Source organism: Salmo salar, chromosome ssa07, assembly GCF_905237065.1.
Source record: "Salmo salar chromosome ssa07, Ssal_v3.1, whole genome shotgun sequence".
Taxonomy (NCBI): Eukaryota; Metazoa; Chordata; class Actinopteri; order Salmoniformes; family Salmonidae; genus Salmo; species Salmo salar.
In genome coordinates, this window is record NC_059448.1 from 54,618,365 (window position 1) to 54,643,888 (window position 25,524).

At 48.3% G+C, this 25,524-nt stretch overlaps 1 protein-coding gene across 3 annotated transcripts in view; it reads left to right on the forward strand.

Annotated features, from left to right (window-relative positions):
- The window catches only part of LOC106609762 (plexin-A4), a 493,355-nt gene that overhangs the window by 251,664 nt on the left and 216,167 nt on the right, over positions 1-25,524 (forward strand). For all 3 annotated transcript variants that reach the window (XM_045722278.1, XM_045722276.1, XM_045722277.1), the window contains exon 4: positions 14,637-14,768. In XM_045722278.1, the coding sequence (XP_045578234.1) occupies positions 14,637-14,768 (132 nt within the window). The remainder of the gene's footprint in view (positions 1-14,636; positions 14,769-25,524) is intronic.

Here is a 25,524-nt window from a genome sequence, read left to right on the forward strand (position 1 = left end):
GAGCCCTTATCCCTGCCATCAGTAGGAGCCCTTATCCCTGCCATCTGTAGGAGCCCTTATCCCTGCCATCAGTAGGAGCCTTTATCCCTGCCATCAGTAGGAGCCCTTATCCCTGCCATCAGTAGGAGCCCTTATCCCTGCCATCAGTAGGAGCCCTTATCCCTGCCATCTGTAGGAGCCCTTATCCCTGCCATCAGTAGGAGCCCTTATCCCTGCCATCTGTAGGAGCCCTTATCCCTGCCATCAGTAGGAGCCCTTATCCCTGCCATCAGTAGGAGCCCTTATCCCTGCCATCAGTAGGAGCCCTTATCCCTGCCATCTGTAGGAGCCCTTATCCCTGCCATCAGTAGGAGCCCTTATCCCTGCCATCAGTAGGAGCCCTTATCCCTGCCATCTGTAGGAGCCCTTATCCCTGCCATCTGTAGGAGCCTTTATCCCTGCCATCAGTGGGAGCCCTTATCCCTGCCATCTGTAGGAGCCTTTATCCCTGCCATCAGTGGGAGCCCTTATCCCTGCCATCAGTAGGAGCCCTTATCCCTGCCATCTGTAGGAGCCTTTATCCCTGCCATCTGTAGGAACCCTTATTCCTGCCATCTGTAGGAGCCCTTATCCCTGCCATCAGTAGGAGCCCTTATCCCTGCCATCTGTAGGAGCCCTTATCCCTGCCATCTGTAGGAGCCTTTATCCCTGCCATCTGTAGGAACCCTTTTCCCTGCCATCTGTAGGAGCCCTTATCCCTGCCATCAGTAGGAGCCCTTATCCCTGCCATCTGTAGGAGCCCTTATCCCTGCCATCAGTAGGAGCCCTTATCCCTGCCATCTGTAGGAGCCCTTATCCCTGCCATCAGTAGGAGCCCTTATCCCTGCCATCTGTAGGAGCCCTTATCCCTGCCATCTGTAGGAGCCCTTATCCCTGCCATCAGTAGGAGCCCTTATCCCTGCCATCTGTAGGAGCCCTTATCCCTGCCATCTGTAGGAACCCTTATCCCTGCCATCAGTAGGAACCCTTATCCCGGCATGTGGGAGAAAATAGAAGATAATGAAGAGTGAGGGCAAAAATAATTGGTTTTTCCACACTGAAAAGGAGGTGAGTGGAAATAGGTTTGTTTCACTGGCGCGGGTGTTTGTCTCCACATAAATGATCTTCATTTGAGAATTCCTGCACCGCCTACCTGTCCCCTCTACCCTGCTGCCACCGTAATGAGACAGACCGAGGGATGAGGGATGGAGAGAGGGCGAAAGAGGGGGGTGAAAGAGAGTTTGAGAAAGAAAGAGGGGGCGAAAGGAGGGGGGTGGAGAGAAGAAAGGAGGGTGTTGAGAGAGCCGGGTTCTTTGACCTCCCTTTCCAGGAGCCGAAGAAACACCAGATATCAAGAAATATTTTTGGATTTATTTTTTGATTTTACTGAGTTACAGTTCATATAAGAAAATCAGTCAATTAAAATAAATTCATTAGGCCCTAATCTATGGATTTCACATGACTGGTCAGGGGCGCAGCCATGGGTGCTTCTGGGAGGGCATAGACCTCACAAAGGGCTTTATTACAGACAGAAATACTCAGTTTCATCAGCTGTCCAGGTGGATGGTCTCAGACGATTCTGCAGCTGAAGAAGCCGGTTGTGGAGGTCCTGGGCTGGCGTGGTTATGGTGGTTGTGAGGTTGGTTGGACGTACTGCCAAATTCTCGAAAACAACATTGGAGGCTGCTTATGGTGAACATTCAATTGTCTGGCAACAACTCTGGTGAACATTCCTGCAGCCAGCATGCCAATTGTACTCTCACTCAAAACCTGAGACATCTGTGGCATTATGTTGTGTGACAAAACTGCACATTGTCCCCAGCACCTGTCAGGTGGATGGATTATCTTGGCAAAGGAGAAATGCTCACTAATAGGGATGTAAACTAATTTATGCAGAACATTTTAGAGAAATATGCTTTTTGTAGATACGGATCACTTCTGGGACCTTTTATTTCAGCACATGAAACATTGGGCCAACACTTTCCATGTTGTCTTTATATTTCTGTTCTGTATAGATGGAAAGAAATGAAGCAAGGCTGGTGGAAAGGAAGGAGGCGATGAAGGAGAAAGCAGAGAAACATTTTTGCCAAACATGAAAAGGAACAGAGAGAGGAAGGGGGAAAGAGGAAGAGTGATTAGAATTGTTTCATGGCTGTTTGAGAAAGACGGCCTTTTGTAATAGCCTAGCATAGTCAGGCTACACTGTGTTATCTCTGTATTTCTTCCTTGTTGGGAACACAGAAGGTTTGGGTCTCAAATGGGACCATTGGGCTCTGGTCAGAAGTATTGCACTATATAGAAAATTGGGTGCCATTTGGAATGGATACAGCCCAGCAAACACATATTCTCCCACATCCGTCGGAAGTAAAGAAAGTAGGAAGGGCCTGAGTGAGCCCACTAAGTCATTCTGGGGGAGAAGAGCGGCCGGGTTTACCTCGGCTGGTGGCGATTGAGAGGGTTTCTGCGACGACGAAAACAAGATTGCTTTTTGTGAAAATAAGAAAAAAATGTTATCAAATCCCCCTGCGGGGTCGAAGTCCATCTGAGAGCCATGTTGGGTCCTCTCATGTTGAATGCTCTCAATCTGATAGACAGAACGGTAGAGAGAGGGAATGAAAGTGAGAGAGAGAGAGAGAGAACATGATTTCCGGGAGCGGAGGAATGGAGTCTGTCAGACAAGCCTGGAGAGAGGGATAGTGGGAATAGAGTGAGAGAATGTTTGAGGGAGAGAAAGATTGGCACAAGGCCAGAAGGTCACTGTGTACCTCAGATTAAACTAGCTGAGCCCGCAGGTCTCCCTCTCAAACTCTCTAGCACTCTGTGATTGAGAAAAAGAGAGGGAACGAGACAGAGGGAGAGAAGGAGGGGGAGAGAATGATGGAATGAGGAAAGGTCAGTGAGAGCGCCCCCTGCCTGGTCACAGTGCTCAGAGGCACTCCATCCATGGGGAGAGCGATAGGAGGGAGGCCTGTCTGTCAGTCAGTCACTGCAGCCAGGGGGGATGGGGGGATGGGGGAGGGGGGAGCTAGTTTCCCCCAAGATACCTTTCCTCTTTCACGTCTCCTCTCTCCATCTCTCTCTCTCTCTCTCTCTCTCAGTAGGGAGGGGGGGATAAAGGGTAGATTAGCTGGCTGTGTCAACCTGCCGGCTAGTGGTGATCACACGTCAAATGCCACTGTGGTCACTCACAGAGTTAAGGGACCCCTCGGGGCTCCGACTGTCTGAGATTGTGTTAGCCACAAGGTGTGACAAATACACGCACGCACACCCACATACACCCCTCAGCAGGGCACAACAGTTCTGCTGATGGACATGTCCACTCCAGTTCCAGCCCAGGTCCCCAGTGCCACAGCAGCACTCTGAGGTTTTTATCAGGTCTAACGGTGTCAGCTGGGCCTGCTGCCCTGGGGACAGGCAGGGTGAGATGAAGTGACAAGGCTATACCCAGTCTGTTAATGTCCTCTTCTCCTTCACAGTCCTCTCCTCTGGCTCCCCCACGGCTTCCATTTGCAACCAGTGTGAGCGAGGGCCGGATCGCTCCCTGTCTGTAATAGGAAAAGAGAAGACGTTTGTAAGAGAAGAGAAGTTTGAAGGGTTGACGAAAGGGACTGAGATGTGATAATCAATAGAAGATGTTGTTTCCAAATGCTGAACAGCAACTCAGACCTAGAGAAAGCCTTGGAGACACATGCCAGAATACTTCACTGGGGAGAGACTTTGAGAGGAACCAGACTCCACAGGCGGCCCAATTTGAGGGTCACACATCCACCATGGCTCCGATACCTCACGAGAACCGGGGCAGTTAGCCGCTGTGGCTAACGATTACATTTCCCCTCCTCGTCAGCATGGAGAACTTGGGTTACCGTGGCAACTCTAGAAAGTTGTTAATTAAAATCCAGCTGTGTAGCAGATAGGCCTAATCACTGGGATGAAACAGAGAGGGAGGGAAGGAGAGAGTGGACCTGCTTAGGTTCCACACCGCGGGGTTTTCCACTACTCACACTGTGAAGTAGGCCGATAGAAGCTGTTTTTTTCAAGGCTTTTTCTGTGCCTGTTGAATACTCACAGCTGTTTTTTGCGTATTTTATTTTAGATTGAATACAATGGAATATAACTTTATTAATTCTGCCGGTGGCCATTTAGAATGCATAGTCACAAGGACAAGAACACAGCTACATACATCCTCCACATATGCAGTATATTAACGCCCATATGCAGTATATTAACGCCCATATGCAGTATATTAACGCCCATATGCAGTATATTAACGCCCATATGCAGTATATTAACGCCCATATGCAGTTTATTAACGCCCATATGCAGTATATTAACGCCCATATGTAGTATATTAACGCCCATATGCAGTATATTAACGCCCATATGCAGTATATTAACGCCCATATGCAGTATATTAACGCCCATATGCAGTATATTAACGCCCTTATGCAGTATATTAACGCCCATATGCAGTATATTAACGCCCATATGCAGTATATTAACGCCCATATGCAGTATATTAACGCTCATATGCAGTATATTAACGCCCATATGTAGTATATTAACGCCCATATGCAGTATATTAACGCCTACATTCATAAAATATTATCAGATCGCTCTTGTCAATTCACAATATCATCAACTTTATAGTAACGAGGAATACAAAGTCCAGCACAGTGGTGAGGCAGACAGGCGGAAACAAAGCCTATAAAAACCACATCATCAAGTCTAGCTTTACTTCCTCTTGTTGTGTAATGCGACACCTCAACAAAGACTCCATTGATGGGTTGTTAAGGAGTCTGACGGCTCACTCACTGTTCCATTGTACTGTATCGTTTCTAATGCTACAGATGAATGTCATCTCATCCCCGAGCCCCTCCAACACAGCTTCACAGAGACACTCAGCCTGAAGCTCAATATTGATGTTCTAACAGTGAATATGGAATGGAGCGTTTATGACTAGCATTGATTGACACAGAGTGGTTCCAGGTTCCCGCCCCCACACTCCTCCTCTCTCTCTCTCTCTCTCTCTCTCTCTCTCTCTCTCTCTCTCTCTCTCTCTCCTGCCATATAATCTCTGACTTGCCCAATGGAATAAAGGAGACAGCTAGCATTATAACCCTGTCTTGATGAGTAAGTACCCATGTTGAAACACGTTGCCGTTAGAAGACTGATGCTCCTTTGTTTTCCCTCTCTTTCTTTTTATCTTTACCTCTCTCGCCCCCTCTCTCTCTTCATCTCTCTCATCTCTCTCTCTCTCTCTCTCCCCCCCTCTCATCTCCCTCTCTCTCTCTCTCTGCATCTCTCTCTCTCTCTCTCCATGTCTCTCTCCTTCTCTCTCTCCATCTCTAACTCTTTCTCTTTCTCTCTCTCTCTCTCTCTCTCTCTCCCCCTCTCTCTCTCCATCTCTCTCCATCTCTCTCTCTTTCTCTTTCCATCTCTCTCTCTCCTCTCTCTCTCTCTCTCCATCTCTTTCTCTCTCTCCCCCCTCTCTCTCTCCATCTCTCTCTCCTTCTCTCTCTCCATCTCTTTCTCTTTCTCTCTCTCTCTCTCTCCATCCTTCTCTCGTCTTATTCTGTGGTGTTGAATGGGCCATGTTGGCTGAACGTTTGACAAAAGGTAACCTGAGGCTGAGCGTGACCAGTCGGGTTCCAATGCTGTGGCATGTTGGTGCAGAGTGTTGTCTCTGCACGTAAAGGTCATTGATTGACTTGAATGGGAATGCCCTTTATGGTAATGATATTTCTATGCCACTAAACACAGTGGAGAGCCTATATCCTGCGGTTGGAATGGTGGTATGAAAAGATGGGCCTCCCACATTGATGATGCTCCCAGATTCTTTCCCCCTTGTTTCCAATGGCCACTTCACTGTAGGCAGGATTCTTTTATGTGATGAGATGTTTGATGATTTACACGATGTCTCACTCTTGGCTTGTTCTAACATGACATTGGATGTGAGCTTTGGTCAACCCACTCAACACTGCTGGTTATATGGCCCACAATGCACTGTGTTGACACTTTGACCGTGTCCAACTTCCTCTGCTAGTGTGGTGGGCGAGGTGTGCCATACCAAACAGACCTCAGCTCTGTGTGATGGGCAACTCTGTGCCACCCTTCTCCTCCCCATGCCAATGGAAATCACTCCCACACTCCCACACTCCTACTCCATAGCTGTGTCGATAATGAGCACATGGCATATATAGTGTTCTGCTGTTTTAATTGGCTGTCTATTGAGATTTGTTATATGTATTTCAATACAGTGCGCCCTAGTTGATGTAGCTAGCTAGCACCATCGTCCTGTCTGTTCTGTCTTCACTAGATTCCTTTCGTTCACACACAAGGGCACAGGAATGTGTTTCATTGTTTTGTCTTCGGGCTGTGTTCTGTTCTGTTTGGGTCCTTTCTCCACTCCTGTGAAATGTGTTTATCTCCTGCTCCCTCCTGGCCACGGCTGGCTGGCTGGAGTTTAGAATCCTGTCTCCCTGAGACTTCCAGAAGGTTCTTCTCTCGCTTTCTTTCCTTCTTTTTCTTTTCACTCTTTCTCCTCTCTCACCTTCTCCCTCTCTCTCTTTCTCCCCCTCTCTCGCTCTCTCTCTCTGGGACCTGTAACGAGGGCCGTCCCTCTTTCTGCCCGAGGTAAAGTGGCAGCAGTCTTGTGAGTTTCTGAGGCTCACACAGATTATCCAAAATCAATGGACAGGCCTAGGTGGAGTGCCCACATTTTTTTAAAGGGCAATTGTCGCCTGTAGAAAGTTAAAGCTGGCTATGGATTTTGAAAGGTGTTTAGTGGATAGGGTTTGATACACAAGGGGATAAGCTTAGTGTGATGTTTTAATCACCTCTTGCAATACACTTTTATTTTCAAGATTTGTACATAGAATATTTTAATTATTGATAATAATACATATGTATTTAGCTTTTGTAGTAGAGTTGTTTGATTGCAGCATCCACGGGCTGTCTTTGGCCCTGTGAAAATGGATGCCGAGTGGAGCCAGAGGAAGTGCCATAATTTCCATGCGCTCTGGGCTTGTCCTTGCCAGTGTGAGGAAACTGAAGAGCTCCTATGGTTTTCACACCGGAATAGCTTCCCTCCCTCTATCCCACCTCTCTCTCTCAATTCAATTCAATTCAATTTCAATGTAAAGGCTTTATTGGCATGGGAAACATGTTAACATTGCCAAATCAGGTGAACTAGGTAATAAACAGTGAAAAAAAATATACAAATTTACAATAAACATTACACTAAAGTTCCAGAAGAATAAAGACATTACAAATGTCATATGATGTGCAAATAGTACAAAAGGAAAAATAAATTAACATAAATATGGGTTGGTGTTACAATGGTATCTCTCTCTGTCTCTCTGTCTCTCTGTCTCTCTCTCTCTCTCTCTCTCTCTCTCTCTCTCTCTCTCTCTCTCTCTCTCTCTCTCTCTCTCTCTCTCTCTCTCTCTCTCTCTCTCTCTCTCTCTCTCTCTCTCTCTCTCTCTCAGCCCCATGGAGATCATTCAGTGATAGAGCGTAGTCGTTCTCTATCATGTAGAGACAAGGCTGAATACAGATGCTACACAATAGCCAAGGCTTCATTCACTAGCATAGAAAACATTTCACAACACCTAAACATTTCCCATGAACGAGATGTTGAGGTATTGTATAAAAGAAGGGAATTCAAACAACAGTGAGGGTGTGTGGCTGCCATTGATGTGCCAGTATCCTTCACTTTTTTAGCTGAAACAATCTGACTTTTGAAGGTTGAGATCAACTCATCACAATAGAAAATGTTTTGATGAGAAAGTACATGTTAGAGCAGCTCTTAGTTTGTCCTCTAAAACCATCTCAGTATTGTAGCAGTGTGGAGCTTCATCTGCTGCTGTTGAAAGGTGCTGTTGTTGCAGCCGGTGGCCACTAGGTGGACATGATATGTGGCTGTGTGTGTGTAGGGCTGCAGGCTTCTCGCTGATGCAGTATAGGGCTTTCTCACTCTGTCACAGTCAGACAGACAGACAGACAGACAGACAGACAGACAGACAGACAGACAGACAGACAGACAGACAGACAGACAGACAGACAGACAGACAGACAGACAGACAGACAGACAGACAGACAGACAGACAGACAGACGCTTCCACAGGCACTGATCTACAGCAGCATAGCTCAGTGTAGGATCTATGATCTGAATGCTATCCCTTTGGGCCCCCCAATGAATTTACACACACACACACACACACACACACACACACACACACACACACACACACACACACACACACACACACACACACACACACACACACACACACACACATACAGAGGCAGGCAGGCAGGCAGGCAGGCAGGCAGGCAGGCAGGCAGGCAGGCAGGCAGGCAGGCAGGCAGGCAGGCAGGCAGGCAGGCAGGCAGATTCAGTGGGCATTAAGAGGGACTGCCTTCCTGGGAATCTCTCTCCTCCAGATTCAGTGGGCATTAAGAGGGACTGCCTTCCTGGGAATCTCTCTCCTCCAGATTCAGTGGGCATTAAGAGGGGCTGACTTCCTGGGAATCTCTCTCCTCCAGATTCAGTGGGCATTAAGAGGGACTGCCTTCCTGGGAATCTCTCTCCTCCAGATTCAGTGGGCATTAAGAGGGGCTGCCTTCCTGGGAATCTCTCTCCTCCAGATTCAGTGGGCATTAAGAGGGACTGCCTTCCTGGGAATCTCTCTCCTCCAGATTCAGTGGGCATTAAGAGGGACTGCCTTCCTGGGAATCTCTCTCCTCCAGATTCAGTGGGCATTAAGAGGGGCTGACTTCCTGGGAATCTCTCTCCTCCAGATTCAGTGGGCATTAAGAGGGGCTGACTTCCTGGGAATCTCTCTCCTCCAGATTCAGTGGGCATTAAGAGGGACTGCCTTCCTGGGAATCTCTCTCCTCCAGATTCAGTGGGCATTAAGAGGGACTGCCTTCCTGGGAATCTCTCTCCTCCAGATTCAGTGGGCATTAAGAGGGACTGCCTTCCTGGGAATCTCTCTCCTCCAGATTCAGTGGGCATTAAGAGGGGCTGCCTTCCTGGGAATCTCTCTCCTCCAGATTCAGTGGGCATTAAGAGGGACTGCCTTCCTGGGAATCTCTCTCCTCCAGATTCAGTGGGCATTAAGAGGGACTGCCTTCCTGGGAATCTCTCTCCTCCAGATTCAGTGGGCATTAAGAGGGACTGCCTTCCTGGGAATCTCATTCATTCTACAGTAATAATGTGATAGCAGAGATTAGCATGTAATCCAGTTAGGATCCCAAGTACCTAATCCACTTTATATTAATGTATTACTGCGGAATAGAAGTAGATTATACCGTTGGGTGACGTGTCAGAGAATTAAATATTTATCTTGAGTGTCTTAAACAGGACATGAATACTGATAATAACATAATAACAACCCTGTCATAACCAGCCATATAACTATATATATACAGAATTTCGGTGATATGAAAGCTATGTTGTAATGGTGATTATGGGGTCATGATAGCTAGTAGGTCGGGTTACAACAGATAACATCCTCTTCTAATACTTGGAGCCCGTTGGTCTTTGGTGCTGATCAGATATTGCTCTGCCCTCTCCTCACCCAGACAGGACTCAATTCAACACAGTTAAAAAGGCTTTGCCGCCACGACAAAAGTACTTGTACTGCCAAAGCAATGATGTTGAACAATTCAACAGGATATGGAATAGGCCTGAAACATAAGACATCTCCCTCTCTGTAATGCAAGCAGCCGTGCTGCCTCTTCCCCAGTGGGTCATTTGTTTAGCAGTGGTAGAGATAAAGGCAGAGCTTCCCATTCCTACTCCCCAGTGGCTAGGGATTCTCCTGGCCACAATGGCCCAATGGCCCTCTCTCTCCCTGGTCTTTGTCTGCACCACGCATGGCCGGCTGGCCCTCATATTCTCCACCTGGCGATGGACTACACCACTGAGCATACACGGATGGGGGGAGACGGGACATAATCCGACCCCCCACCCGATCAGGCCGATAGATAACCCCACCTGCTGGATCTGGACGCCCGGCTCGTGTGGAAGTCTCCCTTTATTCCTCTCTTTTATTTTCTGGTCTTTTTTCCGTCTCTCTTTCGACCCCCGTGCGGCACAATGGGTCCCAGTGAAAGTGTTGAAGGGGAGGCTTTGATAGTGTTCTGGGCCTTTGAGATTCACACATCTACAGTAACCAAGGAGTAACTAAGGACACCAGGCAAAAAGGCAGCCAGGCAGCAGGAAGGGACTCTAGCACAGAGAGAGAGAGAGAGAGGGAGAGAGGGGGAGAGAGGGGCGGAGAGAGAGGGAGAGAGTGAGAGGGAGCGAGAGAGAGGGGGAGCGAGAGAGAGGGAGAGAGAGAGCGCGAGAGAGGGGGGAGCAAAGGGAGAGAGAGCGAGAGAGGGGGGAGGAGAGAGAGAGAGAGAGAGAGGGAGAGAGAGTAGAGAGAGAGAGAGGGGAGAGAGAGAGAGAGGGGAGAGGGAGAGAGAGGGGGAGGAGGGAGAGAGAGAAAGGGGAGAGAGAGAGAGAGAGAGAGAGAGGGGGGAGAGGGAGAGAGAGGGGGGAGAGAGAGAGAGAGAGAGAGAGAGAGAGAGAGAGAGAGAGTGAGAGAGGGGGGGAGAGAGAGAGGGAGAGAGGGAGAGAGAGAGGGGGAGAGAGGGGGAGAGAGAGAGGCTCTTCAGAAGCTTTGAAACTAAAAGCATTGGAGCTGGATCAGTTTTGAAAGAGGCTTTATGTTGGGAAACAAGATCTCTCTCGATATAGAAACCAAAGCTCAGCAGCAGAGACTCAGAGGGAAACGCAGCACAGGGAATTAACTTTCCCTTGCTTGGGGAAGAACAATCGATTTTCGTGACAAAGTTGTTCTTTGGCACTATATGTCCCCCCAACATACTGCCAAGGTGTGGGTGTAGCTGGTGCATTGGAAGTCAGGCGCAGGTTCCATGAACGCCCTCCAGACCCTCGACGTGAACTGGGGACCCCGATCAGACACTATGTCTTCAGGCACCCCGTAGTGCTGGAAGACGTGAGTGAACAAGGCCTCCGCAGTCTGTAAGGCCATGGGGAGACCGGGCAGAGGGACGAGACGGCAGGACTTAGAAAAACAGTCCACAATGACCAGGATCGTGGTGTTACCCTGTGAGGGAGGAAGATCCGTAAGGAAATCCACCGATAGGTGCGACCAAGGCCGTTGTGGAACAGGTAAGGGGTGTAGCTTACCTCTGGGCAGGTGCCTGGGAGCCTTACACTGGGCGCACACCGAGCAGGAGGAAACATAAACCCTCACGTCCTTGGCCAAAGTGGGCCACCAGTACTTCCCACTCAGACAGTTCACCGTCCGACCGATTCCTGGATGACCAGAGGAGGGTGACGTGTGGGCCCAATAGATCAGCCGGTCACGGACAGCAGACGGAACGTACAGACGCCCAGCGGGACACTGGAGGGGAGTGGGCTCTGCACGTAGCTCCCACACTACCGGTGCCACCAGGCAGGAGGCTGGGAGTATGGGGATGGGATCCATGGGTCGCTCCTCTGCCTTCACGTTCTGGGAACCTGGTCTGTAAGAAAGAGTGAAACAAAACGGGTGAAAAACATGGCCCACCTTGCCTGGCGAGGGTTCAGTCTCCTCGCCGCCCGGATGTACTCCAGATTGCGGTGGTCAGTCCAGATGAGAAAAGGGTGTTTAGCCCCCTCAAGCCAATGCCTCCATGCCTTCAAGGCCTTGACAACAGCCAACAGCTCCCGGTCCCCCACGTCATAGTTTCGCTCCGCCGGGCTGAGCTTCCCCGAGAAGAAGGCACAGGGGCGGAGCTTCGGTGGCGTATCCGAGTGCTGGGAGAACACGGCTCCTATCCCAGCCTCGGATGCGTCCACCTCCCATCCGGATCCCTCTTTGGCATTCATAGTGGAGGTGGACGCGTCTGAGGATGAGCCGAGGTAAACAGAGCCCTCAGGTGACCAAAAGCGAGGTACGCATAATGCCCTGAGGTCGTACTGAAAGCCGTCTTCCACTCGTCTCCCTCCTGGATACTCACCAGGTTGTAAGCGCTCCTGACACCAGAGTGCCCTGCCTGCTGCCTCGACCCCCAGAGGAACCAACCCGAAACCAACCGGCAGTGTGACCTCTGCGGCCACAGATGGTGCACGAGACGGTACCTCCTCCGGTCTCCCTGAGCACAGCACCTCCCAGCTCCATGGGCATCGGAGCGGTGGTGCTGGGGGATGGAACCGACAGACCCCGTCTGGACGTCCGCGGGTGGCCAGCAGGTTATCCAGCCGAATGGACAGTTCCACCAGCTGGTCGAAGGTGAGGGTGGTGTCCCTGCAGGCCAACTCCCGACAGACGTCCTCGCGCAAACTGCAGCGATACTGGTTGATCAGGGCCCTGTCGTTCCATCCCACGCTGGCGGCCAGGATCTGAAAGTCCAAAGCGAACTCCTGGGCGCTCCTTGTCCCCTGCCTCAGATGAAAGAGACGTTCACCCGCCGCTCTACCCTTGGGCGGGTGGTCGAAGACTGACCGGAAGCGGTGGGTGAAATCCTCGAAATGGTCCAACGTCGTATCTCCTTCTCCCACATGGCGTTGGCCCACTCCAGGGCTTTCCCCGAAAGGCATGAGACGAGGCCGGACACCTTCTCACGGCCCAAAGGAGCCGGGTGGACGGTTGCCAGGTAAAGGCCCAGCTGTAACAGGAAACCCTGGCAGAGTGCAGCCGTCCCGTCGTATTCCCTGGGAAGTGCGAGACGAATCCCACTGGACCCGGGTGTGGAGGAGGTGAGTAGTGGAGACCCCAGTGGTGCTGGGGAGGGTGCAGGAGGGACTCTCTGTCTCTCCCAGTGGTCTATCGTCTGGACGACGCGGTCCATGGCGGCGCCGAGGCGGTGAATAATCACTGTGTGCTCCCGGACACGCTCCTCGACCCCTATACCAGGGGCACCTGCTCCTGCTGACTCCATCTTGTGGGTGTGTAATTCTGTCAAGGTGTGGGTGTAGCTGGTGCATTGGAAGTCAGGTCCCAGGAGAGCTGAGATGAGTGGACAAGGCACTTTACTGAGGCAATATATGAATAGAACGCAACCGCGTCACAAAAACAAATGCCCTCAGAACAAGTGAGGCAGTATTAAGTACAAAACAACAAAGTACAAAGTACAGGCTGTCAAAAAGCACGGGTGTAAAATATAACCCGGCGCAAACCAGCCGGAAGAGTGCCAACCTGACAATAAACAATTACACACACAGACATGGGGGGAACAGAGGGTTAAATACATGACAAGTAATGAGGGCAATGTAAACCAGGTGTGTGGGGAAAACAAGACAAAACAAATGGAAAATGAAAAGTAGATTGGCGATGGCTAGAAGACCGGTGACGTCGACCGCCGAACGCCGCTCGAACAAGGAGTGACTTCGGCGGAGTTCGTGACACATACATTACAGACAGTCTCTAAAGTGACTTTTGAAATAAAGACGGTATGGCTTATGTTCCTGTCTGCTCCACCCAGAATGTGTTGTGTTATGAAATTACCCCCAGAATGTGTTGTGTTATGAACTGACTCCCAGAATGTGTTGTGTTATGAACTGACTCCCAGAATGTGTTGTGTTATGAACTGACTCCCAGAATGTGTTGTGTTATAACTGACTCCCAGAATGTGTTGTGTTATGAACTGACTCCCAGAATGTGTTGTGTTATGAACTTACCCCCAGAATGTGTTGTGTTATGAACTGACTCCCAGAATGTGTTGTGTTATGAACTGACTCCCAGAATGTGTTGTGTTATGAATTGACCCCCAGAATGTGTTGTGTTATGAAATTACCCCCAGAATGTGTTGTGTTATGAACTGACCCCAGAATGTGTTGTGTTATGAACTGACTCCCAGAATGTGTTGTGTTATGAACTGACTCCCAGAATGTGTTGTGTTATGAACTGACTCCCAGAATGTGTTGTGTTATGAACTGACTCCCAGAATGTGTTGTGTTATGAACTGACTCCCAGAATGTGTTGTGTTATGAACTGACTCCCAGAATGTGTTGTGTTATGAACTGACTCCCAGAATGTGTTGTGTTATGAACTGGCTCCCAGAATGTGTTGTGTTATGAACTGACTCCCAGAATGTGTTGTGTTATGAACTGACTCCCAGAATGTGTTGTGTTATGAACTGACTCCCAGAATGTGTTGTGTTATGAACTGACCCCCAGAATGTGTTGTGTTATGAACTGACTCCCAGAATGTGTTGTGTTATGAATTGACTCCCAGAATGTGTTGTGTTATGAATTGACCCCCAGAATGTGTTGTGCCACCTCCCTCTCTTAGCCAATTATCTTCCACTTCCGTTTATGACCTCTGAACTTTACAAACAAGTGATATATTAAAGGTGCCATGGGCATAATAACCAGGTGTTTTCTGTAGAATTGTGTGTGTGTGTGTGTGTGTGTGTGTGTGTGTGTGTGTGTATGTGTGTGTGTGTGTGAGATAGTAGAGCAGATGTGAGGATATGACCTAGAGCCTCCTGTCATTCCTCCAAGTCTGGGTGAGGCCACTTTCTGCTTTTGGCTGATCACACACATCTAGGACAGACGCACACACCACCCCCTACAGCTGCCTAAACATGTCCCCCCTCCTTCTCTCCTCTTCCAGATCAGGGTGGACGGGCCATCCCACGGTGCATTGCAGTACGAGGTGATCCAGGCGGTGGAGCGAGGGCCAATTCAACGGGACATGGCCTTCTCCCCCGACCACCACTTCCTATATGCCATGTCAGAGACACAGGTAAGTCACGTGACCCCCCACCCTCCACACACACACCCTGACATCATAATCACCCCCATTTTCTCTTTCCTGTTCACAGTGGGGCTGTTTTCCATTTACTAGTGGTTAACACCCTGTCTGTTCACAGTGGGGCTGTTTACCATTTACTAGTGGTTAACACCCTGTCTGTTCACAGTGGGGCTGTTTACCATTTACTAGTGGTTAACACCCTGTCTGTTCACAGTGGGGCTGTTTACCATTTACTAGTGGTTAACACCCTGTCTGTTCACAGTGGGGCTGTTTACCATTTACTAGTGGTTAACACCCTGTCTGTTCACAGTGGGGCTGTTTACCATTTACTAGTGGTTAACACCCTGTCTGTTCACAGTGGGGCTGTTTACCATTTACTAGTGGTTAACACCCTGTCTGTTCACAGTGGGGCTGTTTACCATTTACTAGTGGTTAACACCCTGTCTGTTCACAGTGGGGCTGTTTACCATTTACTAGTGGTTAACACCCTGTCTGTTCACAGTGGGGCTGTTTACCATTTACTAGTGGTTAACACCCTGTCTGTTCACAGTGGGGCTGTTTACCATTTACTAGTGGTTAACACCCTGTCTGTTCACAGTGGGGCTGTTTACCATTTACTAGTGGTTAACACCCTGTCTGTTCACAGTGGGGCTGTTTACCATTTACTAGTGGTTAACACCCTGTCTGTTCACAGTGGGGCTGTTTACCATTTACTAGTGGTTAACACCCTGTCTGTTCACAGTGGGGCTGTTTACCATTTACTAGTGGTTAACACCCTGTCTGTTCACAGTGGGGCTGTTTACCATTTACTAGTGGTTAACACCCTGTCTGTTCACAGTGGGGCTGTTTACCATTTACTAGTGGTTAACACCCTGTCTGTTCACAGTGGGGCTGTTTACCATTTACTAGTGGTTAACACCCTGTCTGTTCACAGTGGGGCTGGATCCCTGTGTGATTCCTGCTGCCTGGGTCTGGTGGGTTATGGAGAGGTGGAGAGAGAGGGCCGTTGTTTATACAAGCAGGTGGAGAGAGTGTATAAAAGTGAAAAAGAAAAGAGATGGTGAATGTTTGAGAGAAAAGAGGATAAATAGAGTGATATCCATCCATTAGATGCAAGCACAGATTAATACACACGCACGCACACACACACACACAGCATTACTATGTTAGTCTAAACACAGTTCATCTGTCTCATCAGTAGCGTGATGTCAAACAGAAACACTGACCCTACCTTGCACTCTCATACGTAATATTCAGCCCAGTCTCTCTGCCGTCCCAAATGGCACCCTATTCCCTGTATAGTGCACTACTTTTGACCAAGGCCCATTTGGAATACGGTGCCATTTGGGACACTTCCTATTGCTCACTACACTGTTAATAGTCTGACTGTAGGAGGGAAAGACCAAGGGGCTTCTACTAGAAGTCTTCATCTTAGCTCACATCACAGTGGGTCAAAGACAATTACTGTGTTTTCACCAACCTGCCTGGCCCCCACACACACTCCACACACACACTCCACACACACACTCCACACACACTGTGTGTGCGTGTGCGAACACACACGCACACACACACATACACACACACGCACACATACGCACGCACACACACGCACGCACGCAGTATTTTCCCCAAGTTGCTGTTAACGCAAATTCCTCTGTAATTATTTGGGTCAAATTTGTCTCCATTTTTTATAGATTGGTGTGATCAGTCCCTGGTTCCAAATATCGGGGAAAATACCTGCAGTGAGGATAATGTTGAAGAGTTTGAGTATAGCCAATTTGAATTTGTGGTCTGTATATTTGATCATTTCATTTAAAATACCATCAGCACCACAGGCCTTTTTGGGTTGGAGAGTGCGTATGTTTTCCAATAATTCTTCTTCTGTAATTGGGGTATCCACAGGATTCTGATAGTCTTCGACTGCTGATTCAAGGATTTGTAATTTTCTCTTGTATATCTTTTTGTTCTGGGCTCTTTGTTATATTGCTGTAGAGGTTTGCAAAGTGATTTCTCACATATCCCCATTTTGGAGAGCCAATTCCTCCTGATGAGGTTTGTTTAATCTTTCCAATTCTCCCAGAAGTGGTTTGATTCTATGGATTCCTCAATTACGTCCAGCTGTTTTCTAATGTGCTGTTCTTTTTGGTTCTTAGGGTGTGTTTGTATTGCTTCAGTGTTTCCCCGTATTGAAGGCGTATATTTTTGTTGTCTGGTTCTCTGTGTTTTTGATTAGATATATTTCTCAATGACTTTCTTAGATTTTTGCAATCATTATCAAACTATTTTTCATTTTCTGTTATTTCTGGTTTGCTCTTATGCTTCTTTAGATTAGCCAAGGAGGCTAATTTGTCAAATATAAAGTTTATGTTCCAAACGGCCAAATTTACACCTTCGTTGCTGTAGAAGAATGTTAAGGCTAAAAAGTTGTCCAGGAGAGATTGTATTTTTTGGCTACTAATTGCTTGTGGGTAGATGTCTGTACTGTTCGCACTCCATCTATAGCTCTGTTTAGTACCATGTCATTTATTGGGCCGTGATGCTTCATGGTTGGGTTCCGCTCTTCTCAGATACGCTGTGATTTTACTGTGGTCTGAGAGAGGTGTTAGTGGGCTGACTGTGAACGCTCTGAGAGACTCTGGGTTTAGGTCAGTGAGGAAGTAGTCTACAGTGCTGCTGCCAAGGGATGAGCTGTAGGTGTACCTACCAAAAGAGTCCCCTCTCAGCCTACCATTGACTATGTACAGACCCAGTGTTCCACAGAGCTTCATGAGCTGTTCTCCATTTTTGTTTTTCACTTTGTCCTAGTTGTTTCTGTGGGGGTATGTGGGGAGGGAAAGGTTGTTGCTTCGTGGTAGGTGTTTATCCCCATGACTGTTAATAGTGTCTGGTTCTTCTGCTGTTCTAGCATTCAGGTCTCCACAGACCAGTATGTTGCCTTGGGCCTGAATGTGACTAATTTCCCCCTCTAGAATGGAGAAACTCTCTTCATTGAAGTAGGGTGACTCTGAGGGGGGAATGTATGTGGCACAGAGGAAGACGTTTTTATCTGTCAAGATAGCCTCCTTGTTGATTTTTAACCAGATAAAGAATTCTCCTGTTTTGATCAATTTGATTGAATGAATTAGTTCAGATTTATACCATATTAACATTCCCCCTGAGTCTCTGCCCTGTCCTGAGTCTCTGCCCTGTCCTGAGTCTCTGCCCTGTCCTGAGTCTCTGCCCTGTCCTGAGTCTCTGCCCTGTCCTGAGTCTCTGCCCTGTCCTGAGTCTCTGCCCTGTCCTGAGTCTCTGCCCTGTCCTGAGTCTCTGCCCTGTCCTGAGTCTCTGTCCTGTCCTGAGTCTCTGCCCTGTGTGATTCCTTTTAATTTAGTGGATGGTAGGATTATCTCCCTATAACCTAGTGGACAGCCAGTGGAAACGTCACCTCTGCACCATGTTTCCTGTACTACTACAATATCAACATCATCAATTTCTTTCAGGAAGTCTGGTTTCTGCTCTTTAGCCCAAAAGCAGAGGACTTCAATCCTTGTAAATTCCAACATGCAACGTAAAAAGATTTCAGAACTTTTTTTCCCCTTTACCTTCAAAATTAGACAAACACTCACAATCCAACAAGAACTATTAAAATAGTTTTTTTTCAATTAAAGTAAACTCTTATTATGCAAATGTGATTTGTTTATCATTTAAGATAGCATTTGTGTCATGCCACTTGGGTGGATGTAGTGTGAGGAGGGTGGAGTTCTTGTGCTCATCTTACCATAACCCTCGGCCTATCACATGTGAGCATAGTAGACTCAGCATTTGTTTAATGTCACTCATTTGGTTGGTGGGGGCTGGGCCAGTTGTTCCTCTCACAGCCTGTGCGTAGCTCTGCCTGCTGGGCTGTGGCTCCTCCAAGTGTGGGTCTGCGGTGGGGGGCAGCGGGGTGGGAGGCCTCGTCTGGGTGGCTCTGAAGCTGGGCTGGGGTGGTCTGTGCTGCGCTGGCTGTGGTGGGCATTGAGGTTGGTGGTGCTGTGGTTGTGGCTGGGGGGTCCAGGGTGCTGGTCCGGGGTGTTGTCTCGGTGATCTCGGCGGGGTGGAGATTGCTCCGCTGTTCCTGGGTGGAGAGGTCGGGCTACGGTTTAAAGCGACGTCCTTGAGAGTCTTGGCATGGATGGGGACTGTCTCCCTGTACAGGTGAACATGGTCATAGAGACAGTCCAGATCCAGGGTGGGATGGTGGGCCAGGTGTACATTGGGTCGCAGGGCACAGTCCCGGGAGAGGCTGGCGTTTATTCTTTGGCTTGTGGCAGGGTGGAAGTCCTTCCTCTGTAGGGTTGACCACGATTCTTGTGTTGGGGAAGATTGCGGAGGCCTTCTCAATCACTCCCCGTAGTGAAGTCTTCACCCTCTCCTGCTGAGCACACAGGTCGTTGCTTCCGGTGTGTATGATTATGTGGCTTGGCGACCCGAGATGGGCCTTATCAAGCAGCTCCATGGCACTCTGCATTATTGGGCACCACACCTTTCTCGTTTTGTGTCGAGGGAAAAGTTTCTTCTCCTGAAAAAACGTCCCATTTGAGTCCATCAACAGGACGATGTCAGCCAGTGTTTCTTCTGGACTGGAGGGGGCAGAGGGGGGGCTGGTGGGTGTTGGAGTTGGGGTGTGGCTGGTCTGTGCCGGTGCCGCTGTCAGTGGGAGACTGGTCTGTGGGCTGGGGAGGAGGGCTGCAGCAGGCAGGGCTGGGGAAGCCTGGCTGGTTGAGCTGGGCTCCTCTGCTGTGTGAGGGCAGGTCATAGAGTGGTGATCTAACTGCTTTCAGCTGTGTTGCTGTCTGGTTGCTGTTTGCTCACACTCTCCCTGAGCAGGACCACCTCCCCTCCAGTTTGCTGAGCCTGCTCTGCACTGAGGAGGTCTCTCTCTCTCTCTCTCTCTCTCTCTCTCTCTCTCTCTCTCTCTCTCTCTCTCTCTCTCTCTCTCTCTCTTTCTGAAGTCGGAAGTTTACATACACTTAGGTTGGAGTCATTAAAACTCGTTTTTCAACCATTCCACAAATATCTTGTTAACAAACTATAATTTTTGCAAGTCGATTAGTACATCTACTTTGTGCATGACAAAAGTAATGTACACTGCTCAAAAACACTTAAACAACACAATGTAACTCCAAGTCAATCACACTTCTGTGAAATCAAACTGTCCACTTAGGAAGCAACACTGATTGACAATAAATTTCACATGCTGTTGTGCAAATGGAATAGACAACAGGTGGAAATTATAGGCAATAAGCAAGACACCCCCAATAAAGGAGTGGTTCTGCAGGTGGTGACCACAGACCACTTCTCAGTTCCTATGCTTCCTGGCTGATGTTTTGGTCACTTTTGAATGCTGGCGGTGCTTTCACTCTAGTGGTAGCATGAGACGGAGTCTACAACCCACACAAGTGGCTCAGGTAGTGCAGCTCATCCAGGATGGCACATCAATGCGAGCTGTGGCAAGAAGGTTTGCTGTGTCTGTCAGCGTAGCGTCCAGAGCATGGAGGCGCTACCAGGAGACAGGCCAGTACATCAGGAGACGTGGAGGAGGCCGTAGGAGGGCAACAACCCAGCAGCAGGACCGCTACCTCCGCCTTTGTGCAAGAAGGAGCAGGAGGAGCACTGCCAGAGCCCTGCAAAATGACCTCCAGCAGGCCACAAATGTGCATGTGTCTGCTCAAACGGTCAGAAACAGACCCTATGAGGGTGGTATGAGGGCCCGACGTCCACAGGCGGGGGTTGTGCTTACAGCCCAACACCGTGCAGGACGTTTGGCATTTGTCAGAGAACACCAAGATTGGCAAATTCGCCAATCTTGGTGGAAACGCCGTGGAGAACGTTCTGCTGCCTGCAACATCCTCCAGCATGACCGGTTTGGCGGTGGGTCAGTCATGGTGTGGGGTGGCATTTCTTTGGGGGGCCACACAGCCCTCCATGTGCTCGCCAGAGGTAGCCTGACTGCCATTAGGTACCGAGATGAGATCCTCAGACCCCTTGTGAGACCATATGCTGGTGCGGTTGGCCCTGGGCTGTGGCTGGAGTGTGTCAGCAGTTCCTGCAAGAGGAAGGCATTGATGCTATGGACTGGCCCGCCCGTTCCCCAGACCTGAATCCAATTGAGCACATCTGGGACATCATGTCTCGCTCCATCCACCAACGCCACGTTGCACCACAGACTGTCCAGGAGTTGGCGGATGCTTTAGTCCAGGTCTGGGAGGAGATCCCTCAGGAGACCATCCGCCACCTCATCAGGAGCATGCCCAGGTCATACAGGCACGTGGAGGCCACACACACTACTGAGCCTCATTTTGACTTGTTTTAAGGACATTACATCAAAGTTGGATCAGCCTGTAGTGTGGTTTTCCACTTTAATTTTGAGTGTGACTCCAAATCCAGACCTCCATGGGTTGATAAATTGGATTTCCATTGATTATTTTTGTGTGATTTTGTTGTCAGCACATTCAACTATGTAAAGAAAAAAGTATTTAATAAGATTATTTCTTTCATTCAGATCTAGGATGTGTTGTTTAAGTGTTCCCTTTATTTTTTTGAGCAGTATATTTCAAGGCCTACCTTCAAACTCAGCGCCTCTTTGCTTGACATCATGGGAAAATCAAAAGAAATCAGCCAAGACTCAGAAAAAAATTGTAGACCTCCACAAGTCTGGTTCATCCTTGGGAGCAATTTCCAAACGCATGAAGATACCACGTTCATCTGTACAAACAATAGTACGTAAGTATAAACACCATGGGACCACGCAGCCGTCATACCACTCAGGAAGGAGACACGCTCTGTCTCCTAGAGATGAACGTAGTTTGGTGCGAAAAGTGCAAATCAATCCCAGACCAACAGCAAAGGACCTTGTGAAGATGCTGGAGGAAACAGGTACAAAGTATCTAAATCCACAGTAAAACGAGTCCCATATCGACATAACCTGAAAGGCTGCTCAGCAAGGAAGAAGCCCCTGCTCCAAAACTGCCATAAAAAAGACAGACTACAGTTTGCAACTGCACATGGGGACAAAGATTGTACTTTTTGGAGAAATGTCCTCTGGTCTGATGAAATAAATATAACTCTGTTTGGCCATAATGACCATCGTAATGTTTGGAAGAAAAAGAGGGAGGCTTGCAAGCCGAAGAACACCATCCCAACTTTGAAGCACGGGGGTGGCAGCATCATGTTGTGGGGGTGCTTTGCTGCAGGAGAGACTGGTGCACTTCACAAAATAGATGGCATCACGAGGAGGGACATTTATGTAGATATATTGATACATCAACTCAAGACATCAGTCAAGAAGTTAAAGCTTGGTCGCAAATGGGTCTTCCAAATGGACAATGACCCCTAGCATACTTCCAAAGTTGTGGCAAAATGGCTTAATGTCAACAAAGTCAAGGTATTGGAGTGGCCATCACAAAGCCATGACCTCAATCCTACAGAACATTTTGTGGGCAGAACTGAAAAAGCGTGTGAAAGGAAGGAGGCCTACAAACCTGACTCAGTTACACCAGCTCTGTCAGGGGTAATGGGCCAAAATTCACCCAACTTATTGTGGGAAGCTTGTGGAAGGCTACCCAAAATGTTTGACCCAAGTTAAACTATTTAATGGCAATGCTACCAAATACTAATTGAGTGTATGTAAACTTCTGACCCACTGGGAAAGTGATGAAAGAAATAAAAGCTGAAATTAATCATTCGCTCTACTATTGTTCCGACATTTCACATTCTTAAATAAAGTGGTGATCCTAACTGACCTAAGACAGGGGATTTTTACTAGGATTAAATGTCAGGAATTGTGAAAAACTGAATTTAAATGTCTTTGGCTAAGGTGTATGTAAACTTCCGACTTCAACTGTAGTCTGGTATTTAGGACTCAATAACACATACCTGTCATTATGGGGCGCTTGTCAATCCATTTGACCCCAAGCCAAAAATAAACCAACATACAATGTGTTTTTGAGCTAATAGTAAGAGTCTCTGTAGTAACATATTGCCTTTAGTTAATTACCCCGTTAGTCTAGTTAAAGACTGTGTTCCACTTAGAGAATGTGTTTAGACTAAACATCAGGGGAGGGAAGGGCCCACTGGGGCAATCAACAGTAGATGTACATGCTATTTAGGGAACCGAGTTTTAGTGAACACACACACACACACACACACACACACACACACACACACACACACACACACACACACACACACACACACACACACACACACACACACACACACACACACACACACACACACACACACACACACACACACACACACACACTAATCCCCCAACCACACTCACCCCCTCCCAAACACTCACCCCCCTCCCAAACACTCACCCCCATCCCAGACACTCACCCCCCTCCCAAACACTCACCCTTGTCCCAAACATACCTGATCAGAGATTATACTAATATCCCACTGTGAGTACAACACGGCAGCTGAACAGAGAGTATAACTATATCCCACTGTGAGTACAACACGGCAGCTGAACAGAGAGTATACCTATATCACACTGTGAGTACAACACGGCAGCTGATCAGAGAGTATACCTATATCCCACTGTGAGTACAACACGGCAGCTGATCAGAGAGTATACCTATATAACACTGTGAGTACAACACGGCAGCTGAACAGAGAGTATACCTATATCACACTGTCAGTACAACACGGCAGCTGAACAGAGAGTATACCTATATCACACTGTGAGTACAACACGGCAGCTGAACAGAGAGTATACCTATATCACACTGTGAGTACAACACGGCAGCTGAACAGAGAGTATACCTATATCCCACTGTGAGTACAACACGGCAGCTGATCAGAGAGTATACCTATATCCCACTGTGAGTACAACACGGCAGCTGATCAGAGAGTATACCTATATCCCACTGTGAGTACAACACGGCAGCTGATCAGAGAGTATACCTATATCCCACTGTGAGTACAACACGGCAGCTGATCAGAGAGTATACCTATATCACACTGTGAGTACAACACGGCAGCTGAACAGAGAGTATACCTATATCACACTGTGAGTACAACTCAGCAGCTGAACAGAGAGTATACCTATATCCCACTGTGAGTACAACACGGCAGCTGATCAGAGAGTATACCTATATCACACTGTGAGTACAACACGGCAGCTGAACAGAGAGTATACCTATATCACACTGTGAGTACAACTCAGCAGCTGAACAGAGAGTATACCTATATCCCATTGTGAGTACAACATGGCAGCTGTGCAGCTTTCTCTGAAACATTCTTTTGGGACGTTTATTAAACATTCATGATATGTTCTGTACACAACTCTGTACTACAGTCCCTCAGGGCTCTACATCCAGTCTGGTAGCATGTCTAAGACAACTCTGTACTACAGTCCCTCAGGGCTCTACATCCAGTCTGGTAGCATGTCTAAGACAACTCTGTACTACAGTCCCTCAGGGCTCTACATCCAGTCTGGTAGCATGTCTAAGACAACTCTGTACTACAGTCTCTCAGGGCTCTACATCCAGTCTGGTAGCATGTCTAAGACAACTCTGACCTACAGTCCCTCAGGGCTCTACATCCAGTCTGGTAGCATGTCTAAGACAACTCTGTACTACAGTCTCTCAGGGCTCTACATCCAGTCTGGTAGCATGTCTAAGACAACTCTGTACTACAGTCCCTCAGGGCTCTACATCCAGTCTGGTAGCATGTCTAAGACAACTCTGTACTACAGTCTCTCAGGGCTCTACATCCAGTCTGGTAGCATGTCTAAGACAACTCTGTACTACAGTCCCTCAGGGCTCTACATCCAGTCTGGTAGCCTGTCTAAGACAACTCTGTACTACAGTCTCTCAGGGCTCTACATCCAGTCTGGTAGCATGTCTAAGACAACTCTGTACTACAGTCCCTCAGGGCTCTACATCCAGTCTGGTAGCATGTCTAAGACAACTCTGTACTACAGTCCCTCAGGGCTCTACATCCAGTCTGGTAGCATGTCTAAGACAACTCTGTACTACAGTCTCTCAGGGCTCTACATCCAGTCTGGTAGCATGTCTAAGACAACTCTGTACTACAGTCCCTCAGGACTCTACATCCAGTCTGGTAGCATGTCTAAGACAACTCTGTACTACAGTCTCTCAGGGCTCTACATCCAGTCTGGTAGCATGTCTAAGACAACTCTGTACTACAGTCCCTCAGGGCTCTACATCCAGTCTGGTAGCATGTCTAAGACAACTCTGTACTACAGTCTCTCAGGGCTCTACATCCAGTCTGGTAGCATGTCTAAGACAACTCTGTACTACAGTCCCTCAGGGCTCTACATCCAGTCTGGTAGCCTGTCTAAGACAACTCTGTACTACAGTCCCTCAGGGCTCTACATCCAGTCTGGTAGCATGTCTAAGACAACTCTGTACTACAGTCTCTCAGGGCTCTACATCCAGTCTGGTAGCATGTCTAAGACAACTCTGTACTACAGTCCCTCAGGGCTCTACATCCAGTCTGGTAGCATGTCTAAGACAACTCTGTACTACAGTCTCTCAGGGCTCTACATCCAGTCTGGTAGCATGTCTAAGACAACTCTGTACTACAGTCCCTCAGGGCTCTACATCCAGTCTGGTAGCATGTCTAAGACAACTCTGTACTAAAGTCTCTCAGGGCTCTACATCCAGTCTGGTAGCATGTCTAAGACAACTCTGTACTACAGTCCCTCAGGGCTCTACATCCAGTCTGGTAGCCTGTCTAAGACAACTCT